Below are 13,452 nucleotides of genomic sequence, written 5' to 3' on the forward strand. Positions count from 1 at the left end.
ATAAATGTATGAAGAGTAACCAAAACTATCCCAACATCAGTTATTTTCATGATGAGCAAAGTCTCAGTATTGTCATTGAAATGTAGCCGGCAATGCACGATGTCCAACTAGTGGACAGCCGATCAATCATGATTTTCTCCAAAACTAAAATCAATATTTGGATCTTTTCACAATAACATTGCTCCTTAGTTTTTACTTGATGTTAAGAAAAAAACATCACCTGCAAGTTATATGGACCATCTACATTTTGGCACACTTACAACAGCTGGCCAATGGATGACAGTGTATGGGCTGACTTGCTAAAGTCCACTGGAGTGGAAAACAGCTTTTGAATAGCTGTCCATTGTAGTGACTAGTATGCGTGAAAGGGATAATTATTGGTACAGTCAATATGAGCTGCCTTGTTGATTTGATTTTGATTTAATTGATTTATTTGGAACATGTAAAAAACGAAAAACAAAATAATAAAATACCTATAATTAAAAATATGTAAAAAAATAAAGTACGCCAAACCAGCCAGCCACAGTGCAACTACACTGACCTCCATACAGGTGACCCGTGGTTCTGCTACAAGCCAAAGAATCTGAGCTGTGATGCCAGGTTTAACCACATGAAAACAGGATATAATAATGTACTCAAGACCGAGGAGTTGAAGCTCTTTCAAAGGTGATGAAGCTTAAAAAACTACTTTTTTCACTTGATGAATACATACAAATATTAGAGCTTACTATGTATCTCCTGGTTTAAATATGTCTAGTTAATAACAATGGACATTTATGAGTAAATCTAAAGGTATTTATATATCTTTAAAGCCCAAATATGGAGGCAGAGTAACTTAATGCAATTAAATCTTTACCTTTTGGTAAATCATGTTTTGACAGTGATTATATTAGTGTGTGTAAAGTACAATATATAATGTGAAGTTTTATACAGGAATGTCAACCTGAAAGTCTTCATTCCGGCTTCAGGACCTGCCAGTGTCACTGTGTTGCCACGAAGGAAAGGTAAGCCTGATCTTTCCTACTCTCACCAATAAAAATTGAAACTGAATGAGCTTGAGACCTTGACAGTTAAAGTGACTTGTGAAAAAGTACATACAACCTATCTCTCTTATACCAGGGCATTGGCAGAATGAAGTTGTTTTGGTAATTGCTAGGTATTAAGGATATCCCATATGGGGGGTAAAGGTTCTGTTGATGATAAGTGATACCTGAAATAACCCAATCCTTTTTTTTTCAATTCTTCTCAGGGCGACCTGCAGTCAATCAAGACAGTGGGAAGTCTGGACTCTCTGGGTATTACTACCAGGGTGTGTGGCGATCACTAGGTGGCTTTAACGTTCACCAATTCAACAACGACTCTGCAATCAGCCAGTGTTTGAAAGGCAAGGTGGTCCACATGTATGGAGACTCAACCATCAGGCAGTGGTTTGAGTACCTCGACGCTTCACTTCCAGGTATCTGTTCCACAGTTATTGTAGGCAAAATTTGGTTCATTAATATTGCAACTTAATCTGTTCCTTCTGTCACACTTGCAGAGGCTAAGGCAGTAAACCTGAACAGTCCGATGCAAGCAGGACCTTACATGATATGGGAAAATGCAAACAAAATCATGGTAACGTACCGCATCCATGGGCTTCCTCTTCGGATTTCAATAATACCAACCAGTAAGGAGTGTTACGTTTCCAAAGAACTTGATACGCTGGTTGGTGGTACCAACACAGTTGTAGTTTTAGGAATCTGGGCCCATTTCAGCACTTTTCCAATTGAACTTTACATCAGACGGCTTCAGAGCATCCGCAGGGCAGTGGTCCGTCTGTTGAATAGGGCTCCTGGCACACTGGTGGTCATCAGAACTGGGACCCTCCAAGCTATGCACGTTGGTAATGTGATAAGCAATGGTGACTGGTTCTCGTTTCAGGTGGACAAGGTGCTCAGAGCCATGTTCAAAGGACTAAAAGTCCAACTGGTGGATGCATGGGATATGGTTCTTGCTCACCACTTGCCACACAACATTCATCCAAAACGTCCCATCATTAAGAATATGGTTGATGTTCTATTGTCCTACATATGCCCACAAAAGAAGAGATAGCTGTTAATTTCATGAAGGAATTTTAGCAAATCAGGAAAAATGCAGCTCTTGTTGGTAAAACAGAAGTTTTTCTGCTTCTTGTGTGTTTCTATCAAATGATTTCTTTTTCCTAAAGCAGACTATACAGACAAAGCAAGTACAACTTTGATCCATCTTTTTAACAGAGAATTGTGAGTAAAAAAAACGAGAGCAAACCGGATTGCAATCAGTTTGAAATCAAATAGCTCTAATAAAAACAGGCGTGTGAAGATTCACATTAACCCACACAGCTCATTGAGCTAGGTACTTAGTTTGATGAAAACATTCCTGGAGTTGTAGGAAAATACTAGGGATAATTATGAGATTTGCTTAGTGGCCAATGTCAGATGTATTAAATGGAAATTTAAATACATCTGAGCTCAAGTCTAAATTTACCATACCACAATAAGCTAAATTTACCATTTAGTCCATTTACTCTATAGAATTGTATGAGAAGTTACTATCTACCCATTAACTAATGGCTAACTAGTAGTTAATTCCCCATTAACTATGCAACAATTTGTGTAGTTACATTATCTGTTAAATTATAATTAGCTACTCTGGAACATGTAGTGAAGAAGTACTCACTATCTACCCATTACTAAATACCCATGACATGAATTTATTCAGCCAATTTACATGAAAACTAAAAAAACTAAACTAAAATAATCCATTATGCCATCCAACCTTTGGCTGCTCAATTGAAAAAGAAAAAGTCAGGAGAATACCTCGGCTTGTGAGGGAGTGTCTCCTATTCACCTTAACAATCATGTAACTATCTTATTAACCATTAAGTGGACTTCTTTTTTTTTGATTCAATGTGTTAATCAGCTAACGTATGGATCCACTGTAGTTAAATAATTAATTATCTTAATTTATTATGTGAGTAAATGTTTTGTTGCTTTGATTATTAATCATGTCCTCTCTGAGGTAAAATTTCTGTTGACAAAGAAGCATAGCATGTTTCCTTGATGTCTGATGATATAGTTAGGTCATTTTTATGATTTAATTCAGTAAATATCCTACATATGGGACCTTGAACTTGCTCCTAGCCTGAATAGTTGGACAATGGACCTTTTACCAATAGGTGGCAGTGCGTGACAGTAAATGGTGTTCTTTCTATCCTGATCTTTTCTTCCACCCGCTTGTTGTCTGTCAGCCCTTCTGTACATTATGTACACTAATGAGTGTTGCAGCATTTGTGTGCGTGTGCTGTTGTATGTGTACATATTTTATATTTTATATGCTGCAGCTGGATTGCTCCTACAGAGTTTCGTTGAATAAATTTACAATGACAATAAAGATCAATCAATCAGTCTATCAAAAACAGACACATTGGGAAATGTGTTGATGTTACTTTGATTGTCAGCCTTCTTGATGGGGGAGAGCAGGGTTATGAGGCAGTTGTGGATGACTTTATGGCTTGGCATGATCAATCTTTTCTTCATTTCAATGTGTCATAAATAAAACACGATTATTGTTTCAAGCAAATTTTCATTTTAAATAAGTAGAACAATTTGTCCATGGAGTCAGTGTTTTTTCTTATTACAAGCAAAAAAACTAACTCCATGGAGTTTCTTCTTATTTCAAGTGAAAATTGTGGAAATCAAATGACTTTTTAGGTGATGTGTCTTATTTTAAGTGTAATGAGATTTGTTTTGACTAGAAATAAGACAAATATTCTTGGTAAGATTTTGAGTTTTTGCAGTTGACAGCAGTGGTCACCAGCTTATTTGTATAACTTTAGATAGAGATAAAACTGGTGGGGTGCTGGTGGGACAATGGTTAGGGCGTGCAGCCCATGTATTGAGGCTGTCATCTCAAGCGGGCAGCCCAGGTTCGCATCCCACCCATGGCCTCCCTCCCGCATGTCATTCCCCACTCTCTCTCCCTGGTTTACGACTCTATTCACTGTCCTATCGCTCCATTAAAGGCACAAAAAGCCCAAAAATAAATCTTTAAAAAAAGAGGTAAGACTGGTCCTTTAACTGTGGTTAGAAAAATGTATATATAGCACTTTGAATTTGACACTGACAACATAGAACAGTACTGGCAATATAAACTCTTCCAGGTTTGAAGATCTGTATAGCATTACAAACACTGTAATTTATGAAATATGTTTAGGTTTAATTTTAACAACAATGGAAAAACATCAACCACAAACAGTTGGCCAGTTTTTACATACAACTTTTCCAAGAATACAGTGTCACATTTTTACTTTTTGTAAATAAATTGTCTTTATTGAAATATTAACTTAAGTGTGACTTTTTTTTCCACAGTGCCTTCAGCTGTCATATTTGAATTTTAAAGAGATCATACATTTAAAAGAAAAATTCTACCTTCTTCTACTACAACGATGCATCTGCCCTCCACATGTAGAACTTGTGGATTATATAAAAGATGACGCTGCTAAACTTCTGAGTGTGTGTGTGTGTGTGTGTGTGTGTGTGTGTGTGTGTGTGTGCAGTTTTCATTTGCTATCTAAGCAAACAAAGCCAAATCCATTACCCACAATCCACTCTTCAACACAGAGATGAATTCTGTTCTAAAATCTCCATAGTCTTTGTAGTTAGATGCCAGTTTCAAAGAACAACTGCAGGTGTCAGCCAAAGGCGCCCTTGCGAACTGTGGCTGTTCTGCTGTGAATGTGGCTTTAATGGTCTTAGATAGGAACAAGTCAGACTGAGGAATAGGCCAAGCTCCTTCTCATCTCTTTTTCTTACAAATCTCAAGAGATGATTTGAGGTAGTTTGTTCTTCCAGTGACATAGATCCTGGTAACTTGATGGTTTTGGTAATGTTTCTTCCCTTGGGTTTGAGATCATCCAGAATGTTCTTCAGTCCTTCCCAACTCATGGATTGTCCAATAGACCTGAGAATTGGCTTCAAACACTTCAAACATTGGGTTGTATTTATATCAAATGTGTTTTCCCCTCTAAATTTATCTAGTTTTTGCAACAAACAACTTTAATCTTCTCAATTTATGCTTGCACGCGCACAGACATAAACACCAGGAGTACGCCTCGCGTTTTGAAAAGTTCCACTCGATATTTCGTTACTTATAAGAGTTCAGTACTAAATCAACACAAAGCAGCTGTAGGCCTACATTAACAGATATTCTGTTACTTATTGGAGTTCAGCACAGAATCGGTGGCAAGCAGCTGTACATTAACATTTTCAAAACGGAGCCAGGAGATGCTTCCGTTGTGATGCATTTACAAGAGTGTACGGACAGTCGCTCACCCTCTATCTCTCTCTCTTGCTCTGAAGCTGATGTGATTCTGCTTTATTTTGCTGTCTTAACTATGCGCAGGAGTCGAGAAGGATTTTTTTTCTATGTTGAACGCAGAGGCTTATAATTCAGAGGCTCTGGTTGCACGGAGCCTGCGCTCTCTCACGCATTCACTCTCTCACGTGCTCTCTCTCTCTCTCTCTCTCGTGCACGCACACGCAGCAATTTTATGAATAATTGAAAAATTAAATAAGAACAGGTCGGAAATATACTTGGGCTCAGGTATCGTCTTTGTGTGGGAAACACTGGAGACTAAATATTCTCAAACAGGCTGTTGGTATAAAGTTGTCATTTTTATTGTGCTGCACTTCTTTTAATTTGGGCAAATGTCAGTGTTGTTTGGCGTTTAAGTGCCAGTTCTAGCGCTAGCCCTTAGTAGGCCTATAGTGTGGCTGCCAACAGTCAATAATAAATAATATTTTTTTTATGAATATGTTTGCCTCCGGCATAAAATGTTTGTGTAGAAATAGGCCTACAGTATATTTTAACATCTACCATAATGGTGGTACTTGGAGAACCAAATATATTCGGAGGTGGTACGCAGTCCAAAAAGTTTGAGAACCACTGTTGTAGTTGGTTCCACAGGTCTTTGATGCATAAAACATATCCCAGAAACCAGTGAGGCAGTCTCTGGTGACCCCACTCCCAACTCCAGCCTCAGCCTCGCCACGTTCAAGCACACGCCTGATTGAAATATTAGCATCCAGGATGCAGTTGTCTGTAAATGCTTCAATCATGTCCACAAGACAGTGTGCTTTGCGAATCACAATGACTTGCTTCTCCACTATATTCTCTGGATTTTCAAAGAAATCAATGGCAATCGTTCTGGTGGAACTTGAAGCCTGCTCAGAATCCACAATGTGAATAATAAATTCTTCCATCTCAGCTACCACAACTTCTTCTATTTGATTTTCAAAGACTGTGTTTGTGCCTTTTTTCTTGTTGGCTGTTAACTAGCCAGGAATCTGGACTTACTGTGGTCTTGACGTGTAGAGGTGAGTATATCAGAGTGTCATCAAGACCATCAACAAGTTCACAAGGCATGTTGGTGTCATATCCAAGTACAATAACTTCATCATCACTGGAAAGATCTATAAGAGGCTGGCCTGATGTTTGAGAAGAAGGAGTAGCTTGGAATGTTGAGGTAGTATTGGGACTGCTCCAAGAGAAAGGCCTACTGCCGTACCGAGGTCTTTTGACAGGAGTGGGGGAGAGCAGTGATGGGCTGGATAAGGATGGAGATGTATGTGTAGCTGGCCCAAGTGTGTTGGATGTGTCAGGTGAAAAGGGCATGTCTGTTGTTGCATCACTAAGCTCAGAATCCCTACAATCTTTTGGCTTTGTACAGAGGTATAGTCTGTGGATCTTGTAATTAGTTTGCTCTAACAAACTTCAAACTGTGACACTACCCTCAAGGGGCTCCTCAGAACCAATGACATAAAGTATGCACTCAAAGTCTTCTAATTTGCCTTTCGTTGATGTACCGTTGGGGAAAGCCAATGTACCGTTGGTGAAAAAAGTGTTTTCCCTTTTTCAAGTGTGGTGGATACAGTATCATCTTTGCTTACAACTATCTCTCTTGTCCACCCCCAGTAGGCATTCTTACTTGTTTGTACATAATCTTGGTAGTTCAACCAGCCAAGTTCTATTTTCATTGTCTTCTATTCAGCATTCTTATTTCCACGAAGTGTAGGTGTGACGCACACAAAAGGTGTTGTCACATTTTATGTTTATATCTGGTTTGTTTTATTTTATAAATAATATAAAGGGGCACTTTAATATGAGCCATGTTGGCCAGTGAAATATTTATTTGAAGAAGAGTTTCAATTTAGAATAAACTGCACGTATCAGTGTTGCCAGTAGGAGGCAGTGTGGTGCTGTGCTTCTCCCTTGGACGCTCTTTGTTTGCAGACTCTCGTCGCTTCTTCATTATGCTGAGAGAAGCTGCACTGAGCAGAAGCACTGTCGTCTTCCTCATCTTTCTCCTGTTTACACAGGTTTGTGAAGCTTTTAAAACATGTCAACATGTAAGAATTTGGTTTAAAACTAAAAGCAAGTTAAGTCGAATTTGAAAGTATGTTTTAAGAATGGTTTTGTGAAGAAGCAGGGACTTTGTGTGTACTCTGTGTCAAGTGCAGTCTAAGATGGCGCTGCCGATTGTAACGTCTTTTTGGTTATTTCAAAATAAGAGTCTGGTTAAATTTTTTGCTCCAGTACATTCCATTTAGGAATAAATATAGTTAAGTATAGTTAATATTATTATGTCAGTCTTTGGCTCATGCATGTTTTTGTTTGATACGAGCAATGTGCTAGTTTCTCTTACCTCATATTTTAAGTAAAGGTAAACTATCTCAGTTTAATGGCTGAATAAAGATTTATTTAGGTAATTTTCTACTATTCGCATTTGGAAGTATGGTGAATTGTGTGCCTATGTTGTTTGTGGATTCTGTTCAAAATGCTGTAATATGCTGTCATGCAGAGAAAAAAATACATTTATTTTGAATATTAGCAAATAAATTATGCTGAGAGAAGCTGCAATGAGCAGAAGCACTGTCCTCTTTCTCATCTTTCTCCTGTTTACACAGGAACCTTATTTGTTTATGGGTCCCAGCCTGAGACCTGTAACATAGGCTTAGAGTTAAAGCTTCTGGTTGCTGTGGCTGAGGTGGTGGATGGAAGTTTCATCTTCTCTCTTGGTCTATTTATTAAAGTTTGTTTCCTTTACTCTGTATTGTTTGGCCTCAGCCATGTGTGCTGGACAAAGGACTCAGGCCTGTATCGCAGTTCTCAAGCCTGACTAGAGGGGGGTGTCTGAATTCTCTATCCTCATTGGAGGAGAACTAAGGTAAACCCCCAGCAGTTCCAGTCTTTAAAAGCAATCGTCAGGCATTGCTTCTTTCTCTTCAAGTGTGGTCTGCCAACAGACACAAGAGGATACCCTTTTTGCACATGATGGACATCATGTCCACCAACATCCCCAAAATCAGGGGTGAGCAGACAATAAAAAAACAGACAATAGAGGGTGTATTAAAAGTATTTATCATGAAATAACCAATAAAAACAGCTATGTATCTAATCTAAAAAGTCTTTAAAATGTATACTTCGTCGCACTGAGGCTTTTCTGTCAGTCTTAAATTAATGCAGCATACTGAATGAATACTCTATGTTGAAGCCAAATAGTTGATTTTGTGATTTAATGGATATTTTGCATTTGTTTATCAATTTTGAGTTGTTTATTGATTATTTATTATTTAAATGAATTATTAATTTATTCCGAGTGGTTGAGGAAAGGACGGTGCATAATACAAACTCCGCCCCACAATTGCACGAGCTAGAGCGGCTGCTAATGAACATCAGCTGTGCCCAGTCGGGGAACTGGGTTCCCAGGTATGCAGTCACACTGTTTTTAGACCGCAGCAAAGCAGCCAGGTAACGCACCGGCCTGTGTCTCCTCCACCCCGGTAAGAAAAAAATGCTAAAATTTTCTGTTAAGAAGAGGAAAAAACAACCTTAAAAACAAAGGAAAACTTATGGTTAATTGGGCGCGTCTAGAAGCGCATATCCTGGAAACCTAATGAAAAGTATTGCACTTATACTCTACATAGCAAGAAATATGAAAAACTGCAGTTTTATTACAAACCTGGGCATGGAAAAATAAAGACCCAGAACATAAATCATTCTTCCTGCTCGTCTGTTTCATATCTTTTACACACGAATATTTAAAAAGTCCAAACGAAGAAATGTATTAAAAAAAAACATCATTCTAATGAAATCCAAAATTCCAATTACATTTTTACCTAAGGAAAAAATGAAGCAGTGTTATGTTCTGCTTGTTTTCGAACATTTACAGTTTAGCTTACTGTACGTGGTAAAGTAAAGTGGTTTATTTAAAAAACACTTTTCTTTTTAAATCCATTCTAAATTTTATCCTCATGCTCAAGAAAAATCCTTCTTAAGCTAAGAAAGAAAAGCAAAGTTTTGTATTTTACAAAGTAAAGGCAGGAGTTCAGATCTGGACAAAGAGTCTGGGTAGAAAAACAAAAAAAGCAAGCTGGAGTCATCAGAGGGCCGTCCCAGACGCCAAGGTCTTACAACATTGACCTACCATAAGGAAGTCTGCAGAGAAACAGATCCCACACCAGGGTCATTCCTGAGACTCCAGAGACTAAGATGACAAGATCAGGGCAGACCATAAGAGTCCTGCTCAGAATGGAGTTATAATATAACCAGTCTGAAGATATACCTCAAAAAAATGATTCTTGGCCTTAATAAACAATAAGTTATATTTTTGGGTAAAATGTAAAAACTAAATTAGACCAAATCCAATTTTTTTTTTAAATCTGTTTGCCTTAGCCCTGGGCAGCCTGTACCTCTGACCTGAGGGGAGAAGAACAAATTCCTCTAAGAGAGGATGGTCAGAGCTGGACAAGGTAGACTTTGCTTTCCTAACAACTTACAATGAAAGCTGCTGAGCGCCGATTATTTTACTGGCTGTATTGACGATACTGGAAAGACGATTTTTGTTCTGAACAGAAAGGTTACCATACCATGAGATAAAACAAAAGGTTAAAATTGACTCGATAAAAGATCGGTAGAATAAAACCATCAGTGTCTTGTCCACATTAAAAGTGTTCATTCTGTGCAGAAAGTAGAGTCTCTGAAGGCCCTTGTTGCAGATTGCATCTTGTGTTCTTGTCATGATTTAACATGATTGTAACATTCAACATTCTCCACAGGTGTACCTTTGATCATAGACGGGAAGGTTGAGTGGGAGATTTTCCGAAAATCAACGACCATCTCTTTTGTTTTTTTAACATTGATCTGTAAGTGGTGGTCGCACCACTCCACAAAGTCCTTCACAACAGGCCCGTGATCGACCTCTCCATCCTGGAGCAGACTGATTAGAACAGTATCGTCCGCAAACTTCAGGAGATGCCTGTTGTCATAGGTGCTTCTACGTGCTTCTCGTTTGTATATAAAATATACAATAAAGGGGACAGGACACACCCCTGTGGTGAGCCTGTGGATGACAGCCGCTTCTCGGATAGGGCACCATTCGCCCTGACTGCCTGAGGCCTGCAAGTTAAAAAGTCCAAGATCCATTTCACCAACCCAGCATCAAGGTTAAAATTGGACAGCAGTTTCTTTGCTAAAGTGTGGGGTTGGATTGTATTAAAAGCTGAGGAGAAATCTACAAATTAATGCCTCGCATGTGTGTGTTTTTGTACCCTCAAGATGTCTATATAAATAGTTAAATAGAGTCATAGTGGCATCATCCACACCTCTGTTTGCCTAATATGCAAATTGCATCGGGTCAAGCAGGCCCTAAACATGATTGGTCAGAACTCTTTTGACCATTTGTCAGAGTCAGAGCCACAGGCCTCAGGTCATTTAGCTCTTTTGGAGATTTGTTCTTAGCCACAGGTACAACAATAGAATCCTTCCACAGCTTGGGGACCTTGTGCACAGTAAGTGACAAGTTGAAAAGATCTGTAAAAACATCACATAACTGATCTGCACATACTTTAAGAAATTTGCCAGTGATCATATCTGGTCCGGGGCTTTTCCTAATGTTACATTTAAACATGGATCTGACAGAATGAACACTTATACTAGCGTCAGAAGGGGCCTGAGAGGTGGCAGCACCGTCACTAAACATGTCGAACAAGTCACCACGCACATTTGTAAAATCATATTCATCATTAAAACGTAGATAAAAATCATTCAGTGCATTTGCAAGCTCTGTCTGTGATTTAAAACCGTCCATGTTCATCCACCCATTTTCTTGTTGTCCTGGCCAGATCTGTCCTCCACCCTATTCTTATATTGGAGCTTAGCCCTCTTGATTTCATGTCTGGCCTCTTTCTTCGCTTCTGCTATCTCAACAACCCCACCATGCAGAAACGTGTCATGTTTCCTGTGCAGTGCATCCTTCACTGCTTTAATTAGCCTGGGTTTACTATTTGGAAACACCTTAACATGTTTTGTGGGGATGATTGAGTCTTTAAGATAAAGAATATAAGAGGAGATCACCTCAACCCTCTCATCAAGATCGGCAGAATCATCCCAAAAAAAAACATCCCAGTCTGTGCTTTCAAGCGCTCCCTTAAGTTCCTCAATAGCACTTTCAGTCCACATCTCCACTGTCCTTGTGACTACTTTACCTCTTTTAAGGAGAGGTTTGTAGGTGGGGGTAAGAAGGATGGTGTTGTGATCAGAAGAGCCAAGAGGGGGCAGGGCAACCGACTTACATGCACCTTTGACTAAACCATAACACAGGTCAATAGTTTTGTTAAGTCTGGTGGGGCAAGAAATATACTGGTGAAAGTAGCTCAATGATTTCAAGTCATAGTGATTGAAATCGTCAAGGATGAAACAAGGTGCATCAGGAGAGAGGGACTGTAGTTTATGTGTAATTATGTGAATAGTATTTACTGCATTCCTCGCGTTGGCTTTTGGATGTATCTACACGACAGTAACGAATATTTGGGGAAATTTGCGGGGGAGATAGAAGGGGCGCACAGATACAGACAGCAGCTCAATGTCCTCAGTGCACACAGTCTCTCTGACAGTGATGTTCTTGCACCACCGCTGACTTACATAGAGGTAAACACCTCCCCCTTTCCCTGTGACGTCAGCATTTCTGTCAAGCCTCACCGGTGTCCCAAAACCGCTGAGAGTTAGATCTGTGTTCAAGTCCGAAGAAGTAAGCCAGGTCTCGGTGAAAGCCATGATGCACGAGTCTCTGAATTTCTCCAGATGAATGACGTTGGCCTGGATCTCGTCGATCTTGTTTCTGATGGATTGGGCATTACAGAGCAGCATCGAGGGGAGGGGTATACGGTGGAGATTCAGAGGCTTGAGCCTCTGTCGGACACCACTCCGTCTCCCTCGTTTCCATACTTTCCCTTTGTTGTATAAATACTGAATCCGACCCGTATGCGAGTGGCAGGGATCAAACAAACACTAAGCCACAGCCAACAAAGTCCATGTGATGATAAAGAATAAAAGCTCCATATCCAGAAGTGTGCGGCGAGCAGTGAGATATAAATCAGGTTGTTTTTGGTTGATTATACACTGACGACATTAGAAAACAGACGAATAAAGACAGACCACTACTGCTAGTCGCAACTCGCGCAGTGCCATACAGTGTCAAGTATGTGTGACCAGATTGGTTATACTGAAAGGCGGCTAAGCGCATGTGCAGGAGTAAAGGTAACGTTGTGATGTCCCCAAACGTTGGACATGAGGTTGTTTGGTTTTTGCTGAGCGAGACTACGCACATGTGGTTACAGGTGAGTGAAATTGTTTTCCATCTGTTATATTATGATGCAGGGATGCTTCGTTTTGTTAAGTACATTTAATTAAAACCAGTGAAATGTTGCTGCTACTATAGCAGTTGTATTTGCTAATCGGACTACTTTACTTGCTTATCCAACTTCAAAGAAACCTCGCGTTTCAAGATGTTTTGACCCTGCTGTATTGTATTAACATTTGTTTTTGTTAATGTGTTTTCTATTCTTAAAAGTACACTAGATCTCTGCCTTTTGGCTGGATAGTGACTACTCTTCTCCCCATGGGAGATTCTCTAAAAAGCTTCTACTTCTTTTGACCCAAGTGCAGTGCTTGTGAATATGACATTAATGACGCTTCTGTCAATGTAGACAGGATTGAAGATTTTTATGTAAATTAATTGTGTACCCACACATGTAAAACCTCTAATTTTGCAGTTGGCTACATCTCTTTTTGTAGGCAATCTAACCTTGTAATGTTTTTCATTTTTTTCCAGGTATAACATCTTGATCCATATAACCAAGTACCTCTAATTGTGTACAGACACTTCTCTATTAAGGTGAGTACTTGTAATGACTTTGGTAAAATCTTTATTAAAATATGCTTGAGTTATGTTAAAATGACAGATACAGCCTGACCTTGTTTTCTTTTCCCCTCAGGTTGAATATGTAACTGCTCGTGTTGGAATGTAAAGTATGTGGAAATTCATTGTTAGCAAGTATGAATCGATTAAACATTGTAACCAAAAACATGACCATC

General features: G+C 39.2%; 1 protein-coding gene across 1 annotated transcript; it reads left to right on the plus strand.

Moving 5' to 3' along the window:
* The first annotated feature begins 511 nt into the window (after positions 1-511).
* On the plus strand, positions 512-2,482 carry LOC136177674 (NXPE family member 3-like). Its single transcript, XM_065951594.1, has 4 exons — positions 512-666; positions 934-1,004; positions 1,250-1,456; positions 1,538-2,482. The coding sequence occupies exons 1-4, from the start codon at positions 611-613 to the stop codon at positions 2,089-2,091; spliced, it is 888 nt and encodes a 295-aa protein (XP_065807666.1). The 5' UTR covers positions 512-610; the 3' UTR covers positions 2,092-2,482.
* Positions 2,483-13,452: the final 10,970 nt, after the last annotated feature.

Source organism: Labrus bergylta, chromosome 23 (assembly GCF_963930695.1).
Source record: "Labrus bergylta chromosome 23, fLabBer1.1, whole genome shotgun sequence".
Classification (NCBI taxonomy): Eukaryota; Metazoa; Chordata; class Actinopteri; order Labriformes; family Labridae; genus Labrus; species Labrus bergylta.